Source organism: Hypanus sabinus, chromosome 10 (assembly GCF_030144855.1).
Source record: "Hypanus sabinus isolate sHypSab1 chromosome 10, sHypSab1.hap1, whole genome shotgun sequence".
NCBI classification, from domain to species: domain Eukaryota; kingdom Metazoa; phylum Chordata; class Chondrichthyes; order Myliobatiformes; family Dasyatidae; genus Hypanus; species Hypanus sabinus.
This window is the reverse complement of record NC_082715.1, coordinates 21,485,047-21,509,085: the sequence shown is the minus strand read 5'-3', so window position 1 is coordinate 21,509,085 and position 24,039 is coordinate 21,485,047. Positions and strand designations below refer to the sequence as shown.

At 40.6% G+C, this 24,039-nt stretch overlaps 1 protein-coding gene and 1 long non-coding RNA gene across 2 annotated transcripts in view; one reads left to right on the top strand and one right to left on the bottom strand.

Moving 5' to 3' along the window:
• hsf2 (heat shock transcription factor 2) overlaps positions 1 to 16,953 on the bottom strand; it is a 40,413-nt gene extending 23,460 nt beyond the window's left edge. Inside the window, exons 1-5 of the mRNA XM_059981490.1 lie at positions 16,794 to 16,953; positions 16,380 to 16,488; positions 7,793 to 7,920; positions 3,529 to 3,653; positions 93 to 168 (exon numbers count right to left, since the gene is read on the bottom strand). Of these exons, the coding sequence (XP_059837473.1) occupies positions 93 to 168; positions 3,529 to 3,653; positions 7,793 to 7,920; positions 16,380 to 16,488; positions 16,794 to 16,886 (531 nt within the window). The 5' untranslated portion in view covers positions 16,887 to 16,953. The remainder of the gene's footprint in view (positions 1 to 92; positions 169 to 3,528; positions 3,654 to 7,792; positions 7,921 to 16,379; positions 16,489 to 16,793) is intronic.
• LOC132400493 (uncharacterized) overlaps positions 16,880 to 24,039 on the top strand; it is an 86,206-nt gene continuing 79,046 nt past the window's right edge. Inside the window, exon 1 of the long non-coding RNA XR_009514270.1 lies at positions 16,880 to 17,013. This is a non-coding gene — a long non-coding RNA (uncharacterized LOC132400493). The remainder of the gene's footprint in view (positions 17,014 to 24,039) is intronic.

Sequence of the window (24,039 nt, the reverse complement as noted above, 5' to 3'; positions counted from 1 at the left end):
ACTAATAAGCTAAGTACACAGGACAAGTATTTTTTAAAAATCTCTGTAATTACACTTTCCATAGAATTTGAAACAATGTAGGAACATTTTACCTGTCTGATTACTTGCTGTTGCTGTGCATGCTTCTGTCTAAGATCACCAATCTCTCTCCACAGAGTTTCATTTTCCCTGTCGATCAGCAAATAAAAAGTCAACTTGACAGCAATGTTTTCTAATTGTTAAAAATCAAAGTGACAATAATAAATTATCTATGAACCATTATCGCTTGAAGTGTTACTATCTACAATTGGGGCAGGTTGAAAATAAATATCAACAGATTTCAGTTCATTTGTATGTGGCTTTGAATTAACATAGAAATGGAACGAGACTATTTAGCCCCATCAGCCAATGAGTGTCATGACTTAACAGTATTCCCTCACTTTTGGCACACATCTCCAAGGAACACTGAACAAAAAAAAAATGCATTTCTGATTTAAAATTAAGTTATTAGAACACCTTTTACCTTTTGCAGCCTGCAGTTTTTCCATGAAAGACAAAAATTGAGCAAGACTGATGCCCCTTGTCTTAGCCTGAATTAGAGAAAATAGTCCCCAACCTCTTTATAAAATAATTCTCATTGAAAACTCCTTCCCTCCAGCAAACCCTTAAATTTCAGGAATACAATGAAATTATATATTCCTTATATATTAATTCTTGGGAGTCTAGATATCCTTTAATCAAGTTCATTCAACACTCTGACCTAGGTGTTAGCATTCTCCATCTTGTAAAATTGAGGCTTTGGTTCTCACTCTGAACAAAAAAACTAGACTAAGTGATTACTGTACATTATAGATTTTACCCGCTTAGTGAGATTTTTAAATTCAGGGTCCCATCTGGCACTTGGGAGATATAATAGACTGACTAGCACTATTTCAAATAGGATGGGAGTCATGCCTCCATTAAAGCAGGGGTTCCCAATATTTTTTATGCCATAGACCCGATACCTTTAACCGAGGGGTCCGTGGACCCCAGGTTAGAAATACCTGCATTAAGATAAAGATGAATTTATCCTACCAGACTGCTCATGGTGGAAGCTTCCTGTATGCAACATGGCTAACATTTTTCTCATTTTACAAAAAAAAAACTTCAATTTAAAATTACTTTAACTATAGAGCATCCTGTTGGCCTTGGGTAAATTTCATGGATCTGCAAGTCTTCTTGTACCTTTAATACTCCTGGATTTATTTATTTATTTCATTTATTGACATGCAGCATGAAGTAAGCCCTTCTACCCACAAAGCCCAGCAATCCCCCAAATTAATCCTAGCCTAATCACAGGACAATTTACAATGACCAATTAACTGATCAACCTGTACATCTTTGGAATGTGGGAGGAAACTGAAGCATGCGGAGGAAACCCACATGGTCACAAAGAGAATGTACAAACTCCTTACAGGTAGCGGCGGGAATTGAACATGGATCACCTTTACTGTAAAGTGTACTAACCATTATGCTACTGTGCCACCATCACTTAAAGTACCTTACTCTATTTTTTTAGCTCCAAGTTATGATATAATGCTTTTATTTACATTGCTTAAAATGTTCTTTTATGTGCCATCTGATAAAAGATCATAAATATGATTTATTGCAAATCCACTAGTTATGTCCTGATGTTGTTCTTTTCTAACATGCAGTCAATTCCAAATTGACTGGGATTCCCTCATTATTTCAATTACACCTTCAAAAGGTTTCACATTTTATCAGCCACAAGTAACATTAATGAAGTTATCTAGACTCCTTTAAAAAAATGTCCAGTCAGCAGTCTAAATTTATAACTTTCCCTAACAATAGACATTAAGCCATCTGGTAGATAGCAGTTAATACTCACTTTCTTTTATCAAACAGTAAATGTGCATTTTCTAGCCCCAAATAGCTTCTCATTCAAATTGGTTGATTTAGGAGAAGCTATTTGGGGGTTTTCATTAAAAAAGAACTCTACTAAAGTCACTTGCCCTGGGAAATTGTGACTCTAACCCATTTTCTTTGTTATTATTTTTCTTACATTGAAGTGGTCAATTCCTAGCCAATTTATTATTTAATTGGAAAATGCAGCATGCTGATTGTTTTTACACTGTAAATATTAATATAAAGTAATTAATTTCTAATCTCTCTATTCCCTATTTAAAATACATTTGTCAATTTTCAAGTTTTCTTAACTTCATTTGCAGCTGATTATGTTCTTCCAGTCACAGATATCAGCCAATACATATACTGCTGTATATCTCTTTTATATGTGCTATTCTTTATTTTGTTTTGGCAATTATGGATCTTGCTCATCAAGCTTAGTAAGTTTTGCAGTGAATTAAAGTTACTCCTGTACAGACTATGCTTGCTTCTCACTTTATTCATGAGCAGCTTTATCTAGTTTAATATGGATGGTGTGAATTATCCTACAATATTTGACCATAGCTAAATCTTCTCCTTTTCTTTTTCCACGTTTGTTATTAAATAAAGGTCCAATTGTCATTTAACTGTTAATTGAACCTGTGTGGCGACCCATTTCCTAGCGTATCCGAACCGACTCACAATTAGATAGCCTACGGGGGTTTGCGAGCACAGAGCTTTGGAGCCTCTACGCCATGGGGGGCCGGTTGACAGAGGCTTAAAAGTGAGGCTGAAGTTTTCGAATAAAGTTTTTTCCTTCGACTGCAGTTACCGACTCCGTGTCGTAATTTTAGCGCTGCGTGTAGCACACCGCTACACCTGCTTCATTAATAAATATATGATCTCTGGCTTTATTAGTCCTGTTTGATCTCACTGCAGAAAACTATTCCAAATCCACAAAAAAGTATTTTTTTCTGACAAGACCAATATCCAACTAATCAAAATGCAAGTTAAAGATTATCAAAACATTTCAAATCATTTCATTTAATCTCTTAATTTTCACGTTGCTCAATTTACACAATAGAAGATAGTGATAGCAGCCATTGCTATCAGAAATACATTTTTAAATATATTAATTTTACCTATACAATTTCCCCTACATGGGGATTCTTAACTTCAATTACTAGCAATTTCATCCTTAATAATTTTGGCTATTTCTATCTTGTCACCATTTTCCCCATTCTTCCTTTAGATCTGATAATTATTGTTGAAATACAATAATATTGCAATACAATAAGAGATCAATGTCATCTTTCCCAAAATAGAACACTATATAGGGAACCATGGGGAAGAAATAAAAATCATGGAGGGTGCATCATGATCTATCTTTCTTAAATGAAGAAAGCATTCCCTTACAAAGATATTTCAAAAAATTTATTTATATTTTATAAAATTTAAGGAAATTTATTTTATTTGGTCCTCCTTACTCAGAGAAGGCATCCAGCAAAAAATGAGTGCCTAGTTTTTAGGAAATCCAGTTCTCAGTTTGTTCCAGTATTTATTGCATCGACATGAACCAATAAACCCAAGGACAAGAACAAAAAATTCCATTCCCATTTTGTAGCCTGGTAAAGGAAACTATTAACAAGCACTACATAGCAATACCATTTCAAGGAAGTCAATCTTGAGTCAAGGCTTTCTTGCTTTGCTTGTATTTCTTGAACACTGGATAAAATAGCATTCAAGCCCTCCTGTTGAAGTTTAGCTTCATCCGGTTTAATTGATGATACCTACGATACCATAAGCACAACTATGTTACCAAACACAAACACAAAATGTTGATCTACACTCAAAAGCTTTTAAAGTCCTCACAAATTTCTTCAATTAAATCTTAATTTGTGACTAGTTAGAAATGTAAATTAGAAAGCCATTCCAATATTTTTAAACACAATTTACAAGATTAAGACATAACAGTAAAAAATGTAGAGACTTTATAATGCCTATACTCATTACTGTAGATATCAATTACTTAGAGTAGTAGTTTGTCATTGATCCTAGGGGATCATGGGTTTGCGCTTCTAGTGGACTGTGCCCTCTCGAGGGCGCAAGCCTGGGCAGGCAGATACGAAGAACTGGCTGTTGCCTATGCAGTGGGTTCCCCTGCTCCATATCACTGATTTTGTTCAAGGGAAGGGAAAACACAGATACATCTTGGCACCAGAGTCGAAGAGATTCCCAGAATGAAGTTGTAAACAACATTAATCTGCTTTAGGGACCCCAGCTCCAGATTTCTTCCTTGGGGTTTACTCCCGAAGTTTTTCTCATGGGTGGGTATGGCGTAAAGGCAATGGAGGTTTAAAATCAGAGTTTTCCTTCTCTGAGGCAGGATGCCGTCCAAGGCTGACAAGCCCCACCTGCCCAAAGCAACTGGTTTTGAGGCACCAGTGGTCCGCCTTTGCCCCTTTTCTTGTCAGTAGAAACAGTTCTGCTGGGCCTAGTAGCTAAGCCACACATGAAGGCCAAGAGTTGGACCTGGTTGGCAGAGGCTGTTAGTGACGCACGCAATTTGGAGCACTTTATAGATAGTGGGAACTTATCCCGACTACTACCACTGGCTTAGGAACCTATTACTATTTAAAGAACACAGAAAGCTGAACTCTCACATTTGCTAATTTCTCTGAGGAAACAAAATACTGGTTGCTTCAAATTCAAATCAACTTTTTTTTTAAAAAACACTGAGCTTAATAAAGAATTTAACACTTAATTCATGCCATTGTGGCATGTCAGGATTGAGCACCCACAGAAAGGGAAGAATTGATAAAACCAATTCTTCAATAAAAACAGTATAAATAAGCCAGTTCTAAAATCTGCAGATGAATCATTACAAACCCCACGTTGTCAACACTGTCTGCATCAGAAACCAGATAAGGAAATTTGGTTATGTACAATCGTGAAGCATACCTCACACGCCAACCAGACAGAAGGTGACAAACTTTGGAGCACAGTTTAAATTCCTTTGTGCATAGTAGGGGAATTAAGGGGTATGAGGCAAAGGCAGGTAGTTGGAGATGAGTCCATGGCCGGATCAGCCATGATCTAATTGAATGGCAGGGCAGGCTCGACGGGCCAGATGGCCTACTCCTGCTCCTATTTCTTGTGCCATAACACAGCAAAAGATGTGTACGCGCGTGTACACCTTACAGGGAACATTGGTCAGGAGGGGAATAATGAGAGTTTAAGATGGCCAAGTCATTAATTGACAGTGAAATCATATCTTGCAAATAGTTTGCTTGTTTCAGCCAAAAGCTATTACGATGTCCAGGCTCATCAAAAGCACATTTTAAAGCAGGCAAATAACACAAACAGGAGAATATCTGGAGATGCTGGAAATCTAAGCAACAAGTGGAGGAACTTAGCAAATAACACAAGTTGTTTTCTGTAACCATGGAAGTTCAATACATACTTCAATGCAAGTTTCTATCACTTGTGTTGCTCAAGTTTTCTGCCCCATCGTGTCATACTTTGGTTTACATTTTATCCCTTCATTACCCTGTGCTGAGTTGGATGGGCAACAGGCTTTTTCCCAGGGCTGAAATGGCTAACGCGGGAGGGCAGTTTTAAGGTGCTTTAAGTAGGTACAGAGGAGATGTCAGGGGTAAGTTGTTGCTGTTGTTGTTTTAAAAAACAGAGTGGTGAACAGGTGGAATGGGCTGCCGGGAACGGTGGTGGAGGCGGATACAATAGGGTCTTTTATGACACTCCTGGATAGGTACATGGAGCTCAGAAAAATAGAGGGTATAGGCAACCCCTAGGTAACTTCCATAGAAAGGACATAGTAGGCACAGCTTTGTGGGCTGATAGGCCTGTATTGTGCTGTAGGTTTTCTATGTGTCCTTGAGGATGGTAAAACTGTTTCAGCCACACTGGTTCAATTCTAAGCACTGGTACTTTCTGCGAAGGGTTCGCAGGTTTCTCTGCAACTGCACTGGGTTTCCCCAGGGCAATTAGTTTTTCCTCCTACTTCCTATAATAAGCACATTGACAGATTAATGGCTCACTTTACATTGGCCCTAGTGCTTAGTTGAGTAGACATGAGATTTTGCATATGCTGAAATCTTGAGCAACACACACAAAATGCTGAAGGAACTCAGCAAGTCAGGTAGCATCTATGGAGAGGCTGATGAATGGTCTTGGCCAAAATATCGACTGTTTATTCCTTTTCAGAGATGCTGTCCGACTTGCAGAGTTCCTCCAGCATTTTGTGCGTGTTGCATTGGTGAGTAGTAGAATGGGCAGATTCGATGATAATTGTACTTTTCTCAGACAATAATCATGCAATTATTACATTTGTACCGGTAGTTCTGTTTTTCAGTTTTACCCATCAGCAAATCCTCTTTCCTAGTTCAACCAATGCTATCAGAGCCCAAGTGGACCACAGTAAGTGTTCCTTTCCCTTCCAACTCAATTTCCACTAGAGCTCAAAGGGATATCTTTGACCTAGGCACTGGGCAAGTGACAGAGCCTTTGCTCCAAAGAACCACCTCCCCTTTAAATGTCTTGACAATCATCTTACGCCCTCTGCTTCTCAATTCCTCTGCTCCTGGGCAAAAGATTCTGGCCATGTATCCAAACTATGCTTCTCAACAAGGTCAAGTCTCAGCATCCTGCATTCCAATGAGAATAAAGACAGCCTATCCAACCACTTACAGATAAAGACAAAATCCTGGTGGATCATTTCTGCACTCCTGTAGTGTGGTGACAAGAACTGTACATCATACTCTTAAGTGCAGTCTAACCAATTCCAAACAATTGAAGCAGGACATCCAACTCTTATACTTAATGCTGACACTTATAAAGGCAAACCATACCAAATAATTTTTTCACTACCCTCTCAGTTTTAGGGAGCTATGGACTTGCACTCCAAGATCTCTTTAAATATTCTAAGGTCCCTGTCATTTATTCCATATGGAATATTTTGCTGTAATTTACCATCTTGCCAAGATATTTCGAAAGGCAGATATGAGATAACTCCTTCGCTAGGATCAGAAAGGCAAGACAAGATATGGATGTCAAAACAGTATGTACATACTGTCTGTACGACCAGTTAAACAACTAAAGATAATGCCCATGAGGCAAAGATTTTGATAATATTTTCATAACTGTCCCTTAATACAGGATAAATTGGTCCCAGTACATAATTAAAATGAGTTTCTTTGAGTACTGCATAATACTGATATATAATTAAGAAATCTATTTGAATAACACACATAAAATGCTGGTGGAACACAGCAGGCCAGGCAGCATCTATAAGATGAAGCAATGTTGACATTTCGGGCTGAGACCCTTCGTCAGGACTAGATTTGTATAATCAATTGTATAATCACTTTCAGATTTCAATGGTACAAAAGCAATAGCACACATTCTGGAAATAGAATTACAAAAGAAAAAAAAACATTCTCAAGCAGCTGACCATTTTCAGCTTTTTTTTTGTTTTCCTTTCTGACATCACCAAATTGTAGGCATGTTATGAACACAAGTAACGTTTAGGAAGTTCGTTAATATTTTTTGCAGAATTAGCTGCTAAATGAGATTACTTCAGCATTCAGTAGTAACACTGAAATTCAATTTAAACTTGTCTCCATTAAAGAGCACCACAGATGGACTCACTGGAGGTGCTCTCATTTCAGATTTGATATTATGTCATGAATTCACTTGGCATCCTTTTGGATTAGATTCTTTTGTTTAGCTCTCTACTTAAACATTAATCATTCACAATTGTTCTTAAACTAATGTATCACCCCTTGAAAGAAACAATATAAAGAACCAAGGCAAAGAACAGAAGTACAGTAAACAGTTAATAAAAAAGGAAAAAGGGAAAATTAAGAAAAGCATTTTCTCCCCCCAGTACACTAGAAATTATGGCACTTACCTTTCGTTTTATGTTTTCCAATAAGTCATCTTGCCCTTGCTTGAAAAATGGATGTTGAAACTCTACAGGTCCGTCACGTTCCTGTTTGACTATACCTCCATCGACATGCAGCACTTTACGAAAGCCATCTATAAAGCATTTATAGATTACTTCAGCATTAGGGAAAGATCCTTGAAAGATTCAGCAAGTCACTTGCTATAGATAACTAAAAACACATTGGGATTTCAGTAACATAATAAAAATGATAGATGATAAAAAAAAATCAAAATGACACAAAATGAAAGGAGGGAGACAATGGTGGAATCATGACAACAAGCAGATCCTAATTATTAAAAACCTCAGTTGTGTAAGTAAAATAAAACATATTGCTGAAAGGTTTCCACTCATTTCAATTAACTATTTTCAGTTGGACACTTTATTTTGGAAAGGGCAGTCATTCTCACCACTGAAACTTAGGTTGTGTCCAAACTGAGGACTGGTGAATACATGCCCCTTGGTAGCAGTTAATGATCCCATCAAGCAGTAAGTACATTAGCAAGACATTAAATGTTCAGAAAGCATTTGTCTCACTCCTGTCTACAATAGAAATCTTCTAAGTCAGACTGGCTGAAGATACAGCAAGTTGTTGGCTAGTCTTCAACACATCAGCTAAAGTAATAAAGTTACACTCAAACATGGGAATATCTTAAGAGATCATGAAAAAAAGACCTTAAAAAAGAACATGAAAAACATCTGCAGCAAGAAGAATGGAAAAGCTGAGTTTATTCACCTTAGAGTTATGAGGAAATCTAACAAAAATATTCAAAACCATTAAGAATTCAGGTAATTGCTAGTGGAACTGTTCATGACAAAAAGCCAAAACTGTAAGATGATCAACTTAAGAACCAAAGGTTAAATGCGAAAAACTTATTCTGATGCAGGATCTTGACCAAAACATTGACCATTCTTCCACTTTAAAGGTTTTCCCTGACCACGAGTTGTTCCAGCAACTTGTATTTTTCTCCATTACCCTGGGTTTCAACTTCGAACACTGCAGATAATTTTTAGGTATATTCAGTGCTGTTTCTTGCGACTAGTTATTAGACTGAGGACAGTTTAAATAAAGTGCATTGAGGTGAGGGTGTGAGGTAGAAGATGATAAAATGAACTAAAGGAATCTGACATTCACTCAGAACTTTCCCTGTACAATTCACAGAACACACAAAATATATGCACATTACTAAATCTTAGGGTGGATATTGAACTTGCATTACTGAACATATTATTCAACATACACCGAGTGGCCACTTTATTAGGTACACCTGCTTGGTAATGCAAATAGTGGTCAGCAATTCAATGCATAAAAGCATACAAACATGGTTAAGAGCTTCTATTGTTTCAGACTAATTATCAAAATGGGGAAGAAATGTAATCTAAGTGATTGATTGTGGAATGACTATTGCTGCCAGATGGGCTGGTTTGAATATCTCAGAACTGCTGATCTGGGATTTTCATGCACAACAGTCTCTAGAGTTTACAGAGAACGGAACAATAAACAACAAAAAAAAATCCAGTGAACAGCAGTCTGTAAGCAAAAATGGCTTGCTAATGAGAGAGGTCAGAGGAGAATGGCTAACCTGGTTCAAGCTGACAGGAAAGGTGACAGTAACTCAAACAACCACGTGTTACAACAGTGGTGTGCAGAAGAGCTTCTCTGACTGCACATGTTGGACCTTGAAGTAGACTAGCTAGAGCAATAGCAGACCATACTGGGTTTCACTCCCTATCTAATAATGTGGCCACTGAGTATATGACCAAAAGCATCCACCCACTACAATTCATCTACTGTTCAGTAAGTTTAGTATCAAAGTAGCTACCATCTTTAGGATTCAATTTTCCAAAAATGAAGAAATTACTATGTAGATCATTCAGCCAATGATAAACTCAAAGTTAATGAATCGTCTTACGTAGCTGTAGGGCTAAAAGCCAAACCTTGGACCATGATAGGGAGAAAGTCCTTCAACTAGCTTGGTATAAACAGAAAGCTTGATAATTATAATTACAATTTTCTTCACTATTTTTTCCCATTCCATCCAATTTCACCCAGTAACTTTGCTTAAGTCTGAAGCAAAACTGAATGCAGAAGCAATAACTGCACTAACATTGTTCAGTTTAAACCACTGATTACATCTTCAACCACAAATACCCACCACTAAGCACATCTTGCCTTCCTCCATATGCAACTCCCTTGTCCACTCATTCCTCCCCACTGATCTCTGTCCTGGTACTTACCCTTGCAAGTGGAACAAGTGCTACACCTGCCCCTACACCACCTCCCTCACTACCATTTAGGGTCCCAAACGGTCCTTCCAGGTGAGGTGACACTTCACCTGAGCCCATCTGGGTCATATGCTGTATCCGGTATGGCCTCCTGTATATCGATGACACCTGTCATAGATTCAGAGACCACTTTGCCAACTGCCAACAATCCATCCGCCAGAAAAAGCAGTATCTCCCAGTAGCCACCCATTTCAATTCTACTTCCCATTCTCATTCCAACATGTCAATCCACGGTCTCCTCTACACTAAGGTTGTGGCTGCAACACCTTATATTCCCACTGGGTAACCTCCAACCTGATTAACATGAATATCTATTTCCTCAAACTTCTAGTAACTGCACTGCACCCCCCACTTTACATTCCCCCACTCCTGTTTTTCTCTCTCACTTTATCTCCCCACCTGCCCATCAGCTCCCTCTGGTGCTCCTCCCCTTTCCCTTTCTTCCATGGTCTTCTGTCATCCCTTTTCAGATTCCCACTTCTCCAGCCCTTTAACTCTTTCAGCAATCAACTTCCCAGCTCTTTACTTCACCCCTCCCTCTCTCTCGGTTTCACCTACCACCTTGTCCTCCCCTTCATCCACCTTCTTACTCTGAGTTCTCATCTTTTTATCCCAATCCTGATGAAGGGTTTCGGCCCAAAACATCAACTATCGTTGTTGTCTGGCTTGGAGAGCATGCCTTATAAGAATAGGTTGAGTGAACTTGGTCTCTTCTCCTTGGAGCAACGGAGGGTGAAAGGTGACCTGATAGAGTGTATAAGATGATGAGAGGCTTTGATCATGTGGATAGTCAGAGGCTTTTTCCCAGGGCTGAAATGGCTAACACAAAGGGAGCATAGTTTAAAAATGCTTAGAAGTAGGTACAAGGGGAATGTCAGAGGTATGTTTTTCACACAGAGAGTGGGGGGTGTGGAATGCACTGCCAGCGACAGTAGAGGCAGATACAAAAGGGTCTTTTAAGAGACTCTTAGGTACATGGAGCTTAGAATAGAGGGCTATGTGGTAGGGAAATTCTAGGGAGTTTCTAGAGTAAACACGAGGAAATCTGCAGATGCTGGTGGAACACAGCAGGCCAGGCAGCATCTATAGGATTAAGTACAGTTGATGTTTTGGGCTGAGACCCTTCATCAGGACTCTTCTTTCTAGGGTAGGTTACATGGTTGGCACAACTTTGTGGGCCGAAGGGCCTGTAATGTGCTGTAGATTTCTATGTTTCTATTTACTCTTTTCCATAGATCTGCCCAGCCTGCCAAGTTCCTCCAGCATTTTGTATGTGTTGCTTACATCTTCAATTTAAACTTGTTCCACATAGAACATATAGATTATTCACAGCTTATGAAGACCCAACATACAGTCTATATAGCCTGTATGTGGGAGAATACACTTGGGAGGCTGGAAGATGGATTTCAGGATGCTGTGTGGCTGTAGGCAAGCAACTGTTCTTGAAACTAGCTGGAATTTTGCTACATCAAACCCACAAAGCAAAAGTTCTAGTTAACACACTGATGTCAATGTTGCAAATCCATTCTAGAGATACACCATCTAGGCCAACAGGAGTGGTTTTTTTAAAACCATCAAAAGCATTTAAAACCTCACCTACAATGAAATATTTTAAACTGTCATTGGTCAGAAATAACCTCATACTAAATTTATTAATATCAGCTGTTTAACAAAAGTGTAAAAAAAACAAGATTTAAATTGCTTCTCCAGACCATCTATTTATCTATTTCTGTGCGACTATCCATCACAGCAGGCATCTTCTGCCCTATGAGAATTTGGCTGGCAAACTGGGTAACAAATAGCTGCCAGGAATGGAAATCTGCCAAAACTTGGGAAGGACATATAAATGTTGCAATAAAAAGAATGGAGAAAGGATTGAATTGCATGGGACTGTGCTCTATGGAACTTGGGAGAAAGAATGGGGCGAGTAAATTTATACAGACATAAAGTTGTGAAATGAATAAAATATAAAGTTGTTCCCACTGGTGAATAGACCTAGAACTAGGGGGCACAGGTTCAGGTTTTGGAGAATATATTTGGGATGGAGGGGACTTTCCCAGAGAGCGGTCAATCTCTATCATTCTCTGCTCAGGTAGCAACAGAGGCTACCTCTTTATGTACAAAGATATTTTTTGCATAGTTGGGGAAATTAAGGGTTATAGGGAAAAGGAAAGCAGGTGGAACTAAGTACATGGCCAGATTAGCCATGATCTTTTTGAATGGCACAGTAGACTAAACTGGTCAGATGACCTACACTTATTTCTGATGTTATGATGTTATCCTGGGCCAAACATGAAGAAGGCACACTGGGGGCTCTACTTCATTAAGAGTTTGAAGACATTTGGTAGGTCATCAACCTCATGAAAAATTCTACATATGTATGGTGGTTGGCGAGCATTTGACTCATTGCATCACAGCCTGGTGTGGATGGTTACAGGAAGCTTCAAATGGTTGTGGACTCGGCAACCTCCATCACGGATACAACACTCCTCTCCTCCCCCATCAAGGATATCTTCAAAGAGGTGCCTCAAGAAGGTGGCAACCATCATTAAGGACCCTCACCACCCCCACCCCAGGACAAGCCCTCTTCTCATTGGGCTATGAGATACAAGAGCCTGAAGACTCACACTCAACATTTTAGGAAAGCTTCCTACTCTCCACCAGATTTCTGAGCAGTCCAGGAACCCAAAAACGCTGCCTTGTTATTCCTCTTTTGCACTGTTTTAGTAATTGATAGGAATGTCTGTTTTGCACTGTACTGCTGCAGCAAACCAACAAATTTCACAACCATTGACACCTATAGTAAACTTGATTCAAGAGTGAAGAGCATTCATTAGAAATAGAGTAAAAATAGGCATCCTGTTACCAAAGAATCACTACTTTAACTGTTACCGACAGGAAATCTAGTGAAGTTCTCACATAAATGGGAATATAGCAAGATGTTAAAGTCAACAGGATTGATTAAATTGTGGATAAAGAGAGCACAGGAGTAAGATTCATGGAGTGTTGCGGCCAGTTCTGGCACTAAAGAGACCAATTCAAGGTGGACAGAGTACACCTCAGTAGCAAGGGTATCAACATTTGTGTGGGGACTGGAGAAGAAATAAGTATTCCTTCAAGTACGAGCATGAAGTCGTAAAAATGAATAAAGTTTTGAATTAATAAAGGATATTAAAAGCAAATCGCTTGACCAACTCAAGTTACAGAAGGTGATTGAAGTGAATGCAGATTTCAATGTGGATTTACAGAAGGTGTTTATGAATGTGCTATTTGTAAAATTGAGGTTGATGGATTAGAAGTCTTTATAAATAAGTGCTTTCAGACAGAATGACTTATAGTAATGTCCCACAGAGGTCAGTGCTGAAACTAATGTAGTTTTCAATGAATTTTAATTATTTGGATTTGGTTGTTCAAGACACTATTTTAGAATTTACAGATGATGTTTTTTTGAGGATAGCAACAAACCGCGACAGTTTATAGATAGGCCAACATAATGGATAGATAACTTGCAGATTAAGTTCAATACTGAGAAGTGTAAAGTGATACATTTTGGCAAGATGCTAAAAATATAAACAAAATGCATGATTTGAAGGACATTCAGGAACACAGAGATCTGAATGTATACATGTATTAGTCATATGAAGAAGCCTGGATATCAGAAACAGAGGCATTATATTGAATCTCTATAAAATATTAAACTGACCGCAATTCAAGTATTGGAACTGATTCTTGTTACTATGGTTAAGTATGAGAAATCTTTATTTGATAACAGTATTCAAGATAATTTGAGTAAATAGAGAGAAGATGTTCCCAAGAGAAAAGATTCAGAGAGCAGCAAAGACAGATTTAAAAAGATGAACATCAGATTAAGAAAAAAAACAACAGTAAGTGGTTATGACCTGGAAACCATAACTTGAAAACAGTCAACGAGGGTTTAAAAACTAACTGCACGAGCACTAGGAAGAAAATAATTTGCAGAGCTATAGAGAAACAGCCGACAGCCACAAGGCTTCTCTACGTAATACAGGTACAAACACAAAGAAAATCTCCATTAACAATAAGGAAATCTCTCACTGTAATTCTTGTCTACATTTGTAACTTCACTGCAAATTCAAACCTTTCTAACAATTTGGTGGACTGTGCAAAAGTCTTACGCCATATATAGCTAAGATGCCTAAGATTTTTGCACAACACTACATTTGTCACTGTGAATCAGAGGGAGTTTGAAAATCTGGTGGATGCAAAAAATGTTGGGGATGGTGAGGGTGCAGCACTGCAGGAGAGGTGTGGAACAAGTTGCACAGGTGTGTGAGGGGCAGGGTTGAGGCATCTTTCCCATTATAGAGCTTCAGATGGAGTGTCTTTTCCAGGATGCTAACGACTAGTGCTGGACATGCAAACATTGTAGCTTACCCAAGAGAGCAACTAGGGCCACACTGTAGGGGACACTAACTGGGAAAGGGCACTGACATTGATTTTCATCCTTCTAGTGAACCTGGACCACTTTGCAGATGTGAATATAACTTTGCTTCATTCTGCTCTGCTGGAATGCCTGCTATAAGTAATTGTATGTATGAGATCAGAGATTACCATTGGCTGGTAAACCATGCATTTTGTACAGATCATTGGGTACAATTGTCCATCAAGCATCATTTTCCTCAATCAAAGGCTGTCCTCATTCATTAATAATGATATTCACTGTCTTCAATGTTTACCTTTGAGGGGCGGCAGCTCCCTCGACATGGGAAGTTGTTCACATTTTGGTAAGACTTGTCATGAACTTCTAATGTTGCAGGGAGTGGGGGCAGAAGAGCTATTGCTTTGTAATGGGACAGGATGAGAGGTCACGCAGACGTTAAGCATAGGGCACATTCAGTTCATAATAAAATCAATGGCTAAAGTTCTTTTCTACCCTACCTTTCCCAATTTTCCTATGTTAATCGTTTAATTCCCAAGGATGGAAGCACAAACCATCTACACTTGGGAGATTGAGGCATGCAAGGTTCCCCACACCATCGAGTGCCCCCGGTCTGGCTGCTTCATTGTGTGATACAGAATATGCAAGACATCAGACCACAAGACTCTACAGAGGATAAATAAAAACTGCTGAGAGTATCATTGGGGTCTCCCTCCCAGTATCTGTGACATTTACTGGGAGCATTGTATATGAAGGGCCCAAAGCATTTCTGAAGATCCCTACCACCCATCTTCTCACAATCTATCTGAGCTACCACCATCAGGAAGGCATCAACATGAACATCAGGTCTAGGACTGCCAGACTGGGTAAGATAACAGCTTCTTACCTCAGGATGAGAGACAAATACCCTGCTATCACCGAGCTGTATGCTATTTACCAATCTTGTACACTACATGCATTTTGAATTATGTTTCATTAACTTATTTGTGGCAATATTTAGTTATATACTATGTGTGATATATGTTTTATGGGTGCACTGTGGTCCAGAGGAACATTGTTTCATTTGGTTGTATCCATGTACAGTCAGATGATAATAGACTTGAACTTGAAGATGTTACAGCTTCAGAGAGCATAAAATAAAGCTTAACTGTAGTCTAATAAGAGTTATACAACACAGAAGCAGGTCATTCATCCCAACTTGTCAGGACTGACCAAGTTGTTTATCTAACCTTGTCTCATCTTCCTCCAAACGGTTCCCATTATTGAACATTTCTAAATTTATTTCAAATGTTGTAACTGTGCCTGTCACTCTGCTAGCTTGTTCCATATACCCACCACCCTCTGCGAGAAATACTAGTCCATGTTCCCTATAAAACTTTCCCTCCTCACCTATGCCTACTAGTTTTTGCTTCCACTACCCTGAAAAAAAAGATCAAGCATTCATTTAACTTTAAAGATCGGCCCTCAGCCTCTTATACTTCGGGGAAAAAGTCAAAGCCTTGTAACTCAAGTCCTCGTTAATCTTCGCTGCACCGTTTCCAGCTTAATAACAAACCAGAACTGAACATAATATTCTCACATGTAGCCTCACCAATGATTTTTATAGTTGTAATATTCATGATTAGACAACGTAAAACTATCACGATAAAAATTAGATTACTTTTCTATTATTCTATCCAAACGACTTTTGGTTTACGGAGTAACATGGGCGTTACCTTCACTGTCTTTATTTTATTATGCACGAGGAGAATTTAAAAAGGAAGTCATGCCTGAGGAACCTGTTGTGATGGGTGAGACTAGGCCTGCGTGCCTGATGCACATGTCACCAGGAAAAAGCGTGTTTACACTTACACATATTGAGCTGCCGGACGAAACTGGCCATGTTATTGTGCTTGAAGTACATGGGTAGGATTTCCTTGGAGAAGCGCTGCTCGTCCAGGACCAGGAAGCCGTGGCCATTCTGCAGTCAGAAAGGGAATCAAGAAGGAGATGTGACCCAGCGCCTTTCAGCACACGCACCAGCCCCCTCCCCGCACTCCCTACACCGGGCCCCGAGGACCGCAACGCCGCCTGGGCTGGCTCCCGGGCTCGGCCACACGGAGCGGCGTCACTCCTTTTGTTTTCCTTCCGGATCCACGGCCACCAGGCAACAAGCCGGCCCCGGCGAGAGGGGGGGAGGACGCCGCCGCTTCCCCGCGGCTGAAGCACAAAGGCGCCCCCCCACCCCTCCCGGAGGACGCGGGGCAGCTTGCGGCGCCGCTTCACCTGGTTCCAGCAGATGAACTCGTTGGTGTCAGGATCCTCGACCAGGGCCCACAGCTTGGTGAGGAAGGCCGGCACCGCCACCGTCTGCTTCATCCTCACGACGGGTCCGACTCCGACCCTGCTCCCCGCCCACAAACGGCCGCGGGCACCCGCACGTCCGGCACAACGTCACAGAGCAGCGGGGAGGCGCGTTCCCGATCCAGCGGCGATGGGGAGGGAGGTGAGGGGACTTGGAGAACAATGATTTTTCTGTGCTGGGGGGTGGTCGCAAACAAGAAGATGTAGGAAATCCATGCAACACACACACAAAGTGCTGGTGGAACTCAGCAGGCCAAAACGTCGACTGTACTTTTCATAGATGCTGCCTGGCCTGCTGAGTTCCTCCAGCACTTTGTTTGAACAGTGACATGCTTGAGATGGGAAGGAAGGATGTAGGGGACTTGGGGAATAATGATGGAGGGTGTAATAGGGAGGAAGGAGATGTAGGGGATGCCTTGGGGAGGAAGGAAAGAGAGATGGGACTTGGGAAGCGGTGATGGGAGAGGTGTGTCTTGGGGAGGATAGGAGGGAAATTCCAGGGGTATGATAGGGAGGGATGTGATGGGGAGGAGGGAGATGCAGGGGATATAATAGGGAAGGAGGGGAGTCAGCAGTAATGTGGCTTTAGGAGAACTGTGGGTATGTGATGGGGAGAGAAGAAGTGAGATGTATGGATGTGATGGGGTAGGAAAGAGGCATTTGATGGGAAGGGAAGGAGGTGGGGTGTAGGGGATGTGATGGAGGGGCTTAGGGGGCAATGATGGGAGGGAAGATGGAGCTGTTGTGGATGTGATAGGGAGGGGAGGATGGGGCTGCCTTAAGGAGCAGTACTCGTAGGATGGTGTTAACAAATGTAAATCCACGCTCTGTGTCTTCTAGACTTAATTACCTTCAAGAAACTGTAGAGGCTTGTGAACTTTGCTCTGTACATCACAGGAACCAGCATCCCCTCTACAGACGCTGTCAAGAGTTTCCACTGCCTCAATTAATCAGCCAGCATAATCAAAGACCCCACCCACCCTGGGCATTCTCTCATTCTCTCATTCTCTCTTCCTTCCTCTCACACACACACATATATACCTAAGGCTTTTGCACAGTACTGCAGCAATTTTATGTATTGCACTTCATTCCTTTTCTGCCACCTACCCTACATCCTTCCTGCTGTGCTCTACCCTTGCCGTTTCCAACATCCTTTGTTCCTGCCAGATTTACAAACTCATTCTTTGCTCCATTTTGACAAACACATGGCTGTGCAAAAGTCTTAGGCAAAAGAAAACAAATTTCATAACATCAGAATCAGACTTTAATCGCCAAGTACCTGTGCACATACAAGGAATTTACTTCCGGCAGATGTTGTCTCTCTGCTCATAACAATAATAATGATAAATATAAATGAAAATATAGATTATACATACAGGTAGTGCAATCCAAGTAATAGTTAGCCGACAGTTAACCGGCAGTTAACTGTTCAGCAAAGTGACAGCAGTAGGGAAAAAACTTCTCCAGTGCCTATTAGTCTTAGCCTGGAGGGATCTGAAGCGCCTACCAGACGGAAGCAGTTCAAACAGTCCGTGCGCAGGATGGAAGGAGTCCTTTATGATGTTCCCCACCCTCTTCACATATGTGAGTGATGATAAACCTGATTCTGATAGGGATCTCTATTGTGGACTCAGAGTGGGAAGGAGGCATGGGGAGGGAAGATGGAGCTGTTAAATGAATAACAGTTAAATATTAGAACCCCAAAGCCCCCCCCCCCCAGGTCCCTTCAGAGTTCAATTCCAGCACCATTCTGTAAGAAGTCTCTGTACATCCTCTCCATGACATGGGTGTGTTTCCTGCCACAGTCCGAAGACCTACCGGGTAGGTTAATTGGTCATTGTAAATTGCCCCGTGATTAGTTTAGGATTACACAGTCGGCCCTCCTTATCCGCGGATTCAACCAACCGCAGATCGGGAGAACCCGGAAGTTCTCTCTCCAGCACTCGTTGTTTGAGCATGTACAGACTTTTTTTCTTGTCATTATTCCTTAAACAATACAGTATAAAAACTATTTACAGAGCATTTACATTGTATCGGGTATTATAAGTGATCTAGAGATGATTTAAAGCATATGGGTGGATGTGCATAGGTTATTGCAGATTGGTAATAAAAAAAACAGAAGTTCTCTAAGTCGGAACAGGTACGTCCAGTATTATTTAGCATCAGTTAGTCAAACGTTTGTCTTAGTATATTGGGTTTGCTGGGGTAAGCATAGCTCAAAGGGCCTACACCATTAAATAGATAATCTGCTGAACTTGCATACTAAGCAAAATATATGATTTTGAGCAACTGTTGCCCTCTGCTGACAAGCACGAGTAAACACTACAAATGCTGAAAATCTGAAATAAAAGCAGGAAATGTTGCTTCTGTTAGTAGATCAGGCAGCATCTGTGGAGAATGAGAGTTAAGATGGCAGGTCACAAATATCTCATCAGAAAATACCTATTAAATGCTTATCTGTATTTTGGGTGAAGTATGCGACAGTAGGTTTATAGCCATTCAACCGTGATAGTAGAGAATGGTCAATGCCTGTGAGTCTGACAAGCTGGAGGCCCTGAGGTGGCCTCTCCTGAGGTTGTAGGACTGGGGTAGTGTGGGTTTAGTACTTTTTTTAAGGATTATATGGGTTAGCACAACATGGAGGGCTGAAGGGCCTGTAATCTGCTGTAGGATTCTATGGACTGTGTGTGCATGAATGGGTTGGTGGGAGGGAAGGGAAAGAGGCTTATTTTGCTATTGTAGCCTTCTTTTCATGTTGGTGCTGTTGATTGTGGGCACCAGAATGTGTGGTGTCCCCTTGGTGTGTTCGTTGTTAACGCAAATAACGCATTTCACTGTATGTTTCAATGTACATGTGATTAATAAATCTGAATCTGAAATGTAATATTTAGAATTGTTGGTCTTCCATCTGACCACCACAATTTATAATGACTTTCCTTGATAGGACTCCATGCTATATTCTGCATAAGTGAGCCTCTGATCAGGAGTTATTATCCATGCTGGAAATTGCTGATGGTAAATCACAGGTTAATTTTCCTTCGTATTCTGCATGGAAGATGGTGAACAGTGGTGTTCTGCAGGGATCTATTCTGGGACTCCTCCTCCTTGTGATTTTTATAAACGTATTGGATAATGGGTTAATAAGTTTGCTGATGACACAAATGTTTGGGGTGTTGTGGATAGTCTGGAGGGATGTCAGAGGTTACTGTGTGACATTGATAGGCAGAACTGGGCTGAGAAGTGGCAGTTGGAGTAGAGAGGTGTGAAGTGGTTCATTTCGGTAGATCAAATTTGAAGATTTAATGGTAAGACCCCTGACAGTGTGGAAGATCAGTGAGATCTTGGGGTCCAGGTCCATAGGACACTCAAAGCTGCTGCGCAGGTTGACAGTGTTGTTAAGAAGGCGTATGGTGTGTTGGCCTTCATCAATCATGGGATTGAGTTCAAGAGCCGTGAGGTAATGTTATAGCTTAGTTAGGTCCCACTTGGAGTACTATGTTCAGTTCTGATCTGTGCTGTGGATTTTCTATGTTTCTCTATGTTTAATTCTTTGTTTATAATATTTTAAAAAATAAAACTTGATTGCGCCCATAGAGAAACATTTGAACCTCCATGTGCAAGCAGTGGAATCAATTCAACATGAAGGCTACAGGAAAAGAACGTGGGTACATTTTACCCACCTTTTGCTATTTTGCTCTCCTTTTACACTATTTTTAAAAATCTATTCTTGTTGTAATTTATAATAATTTTTATATATTCCACTGTATTTCTGGCGCAAAACAATAAATTTCACGACATGTGCCAATGATAATAAAACAGATTCTTATCCTGAAGTCAAACTAGTATAAACACAAAGGTCAAAATGGACATAATGGGCTAAAGTTCAAAGTAAATTTATTATCAAAGTATGTATATGTAACCATATGCTACCCTGAGATTCATTTTCTTGCAACCATTCACAGTGGAACAAAGTAATACAAAAGAATCAATGAAAAACTACTCACAAAGACTGATAAATGGTCAATGTGCACAAGAAGACAAACTGTGCAAATACAAAACAAAAACAAATAATGAGTGAGGCCTCTGTTGGTCAGACTTGATCATGGATATTGTATCCTAGCTGTCTAGATACGCATGCCTGTGCAGTACGATGTGGAGAGCAAGCTGTTGCTCATGTAGTAAGCTCCCCCTCTCCACACAACTAATGAACCCAAAGCAATGGCAAAGACCAAAACCGTTTGGTGCTAGCAGAATTGTAGGAGTTGCCAGTCAGCACTGAAGTCATCGTAGGACTGCCTTAGGGAATCCAGCTCCCGATTTTCCCGGTATAGCTGCAAAACAGTGGAGGTTTGAGATCAGAGTTTTCCTGATGAGCCCCATCTGCTCAAAGTGACTGGTTTTAAGGCGCCAGTAACCTGCCTTTGCTCCTTCTCCTATCAGTAGAAATGGTTCTGCCAGGCTTAGTAGCTAAGCCAAATGTGAAGGCCAAGAGCTGAACTTGGTTATCAGAGATTATTTGAGGCGAACACCATTGTGAGCATTTAATAGGTAGTGGGAGCTTGTCCCCTTTACCACACGAGGCTACAAAAACTTTAGGAAGCACAAAAAAACCAAATAATAAATAAATAAGCAAATAAATAATACTGAGAACATGAGTTTTAGAGTCATTGAAAGGGAGACCAAAAAATTATGTAATCAATTCAGTGTTGAGGTGAGTAAAGTTATCCACGCTGGTTCATTCAAGGACATAATGCTGTGCTCTACAACTCTATGATTCCCCCTGAGTCTATAACTCCTAATTGGTTAATTACTTAGTGCCTCAATTTTAAAGAAGGATTAAATTACATAAATTGCTCAATTATCTTTCACTGGTGTACTGATTGTTATTCAAATAGATCTCATGTGAAAATGTGGTTGGTTCCTTGCCAGGAGGTTTGAGATTTTCCAATATGTTTGTCAGAACACAGATGCTGAAGTTCCTAACTTGTAACACACAAAATGCTGGAGGAACTCAGCAGGTCAGGCAGTATCCATGCAGAAGAATAGAGTCAATGTTTTGGGCTTCATCAGAACGGGCTTGATGCACCATCAATAACTCTGAGACGTGGGTTAAGGTAGGCTTTTATTGGCTGGAAGAAAGCACAACCAGCAAGTGACCACCACACAACATCCTGGAGACTGAGAAAGGGTCTGTGCCTCCAATCGCCTTTATACAGGGGTCTGTGGGAGGAGCCACAGGAGCAGTCAGCAGGGGGGCATGTCCAGACAGGTATACATAGTTCACCACAGGGCTTACATGTATCAGCCAGCATTTTCAGAGCTAAGCTCTAACGCTGTAACAGAGGAGTACGAAGTTAGGACAAATTGCAGCAATTACTCCAGAGTTTCTGCATGAACAGGCTAGATCTGAAACACGGAATTCCTCACCGCCCATTTTTAGTTGGGAGGGATTATAATGGACATCAGTTTTTTAGATACATTTTAATTGAATTTATTTGATTTAAAAAATAATGTTCTTAAAGTATTTCTTTTAATTTTATTTCACTGATAGCTTGATTTATATTCATTTATATTTAGGCAATTATTAAGAGCATGTAACTTCACAAGGATCTTGGCAGTTCTGGAGGGCTTGAATTAAACTGAGATTGGATAAGCTGGGCTTGTTTTCTACAGTGAAGGAGGCTAGGGGGTGATCTTATTAAGGTTTATAAAATCATGAGGAGCATTGATGAAGTGGATGGTCACAATCTTTCCCCTAAGGTAAGGAAATCCTCGGTGGTGAGATGGAGATATGCCTCTGCCAAAGAATCACCTTCTCTCCGCTAGCCTGCAGGTCACCCTTGGGCAAAGTGTAGTACCTGATTAGCCCCCCCGATCAGGGTCACGTGTAGCCTTGAGAGTAGGTGGTGAATGGTCATTTGAACAACTGGTGCATGTCACAAGTCCTGGTTCCATGACCACTGATGCCAGGAAGACAATCTCTGAAGAGTATTGATAATGGCTGGGGTCACCTGTCTTGTAAAAACACTCTCCAGAAGAATGCAATGGCAAACCACTTCAGGAAAATTTGCCAAGAACAATCATAGTGAAGACCATGATTGCCCATGTCATATGGCACAGTACATAACGACGATGATGATGATGGGAATTGAAAATTAGAGGGATAAGGTTTAAGATGAGAGGGTCAAGATTGAAAGGGGACATGAGGGGCAAATCTTGCACATAGAGTGAAGTGGTATATGGAACAAACTTCTAGAGAAGTTTGTAAAGGCAATTACAATGTTTAAATGACATTTGGACAGATTCAAGAAAGAAGGGTTTAGGTTAATATGGGCCAACTTAAGGCAAATTAAATAAGCTCAGGTATACAACTTAGTCTGCATGAATGAGTTGAACTGAAGGACTTGTTTCTGGGCTGTATAACTGACTCTTAAGCTACCCACCAATGTCTCAGGTCTGCCACTCTTGTTTGTGCAGGAGCAATATCTCGCTCCCTCGCTAGTGAGGGAGAGTCTGTTTGAGATGTCGAACTGTTGGAGTGGACAGTAATTTTTTGATGGGCTCTAATCATGGTTTCTTTGAGGTGCTTTGCTATTGCTTGCATGGGGTATCAGTGTTGTTGCTAGAGCAAGTGGGGGAGGGGGAGGTCAATGCTTTCGCTGCTCCTTGTTAATGGGAGGAGGGATAGGCTTTGGGATTCTAATGTTCCTGTCATTCATTCTGCGGGGTTTTTTTCTGTTTTGTGGATGGCTGCGAAGAGCAAGAATTTCAGGTGGTATTCTGTATCCATTCTCTGACACTGCATTGAACCACTGAACCATTCCATTCCTGTGAATCGAATGTTCCTGTATTGAGTCTAATCTGACACAAGTTCAGAGGGCACGGTCCCCAGGATAAATAAAAGTAGCAATGCTGGAGATACTTAGCAGGTTAGAAAGCATTTGCGAACAGAGAAGTTCAGTTAGCGATTTCCAGCAACTGCAGTTTTCATTTTGCTTTTCGCCAACATAAATGCTAGAGAGAACTGTAGTTTACAGCTCGCTGCTGGATTCCGTGAGACATCCAGCAGCAGATCATAATTACAAAGTCTCCACCTGTTAGGAAGATTGAAACTTCTGAGGGCGCGAGGTGCCCCAAATATTCTGACAGTTGCACGGGTAAGTACAGG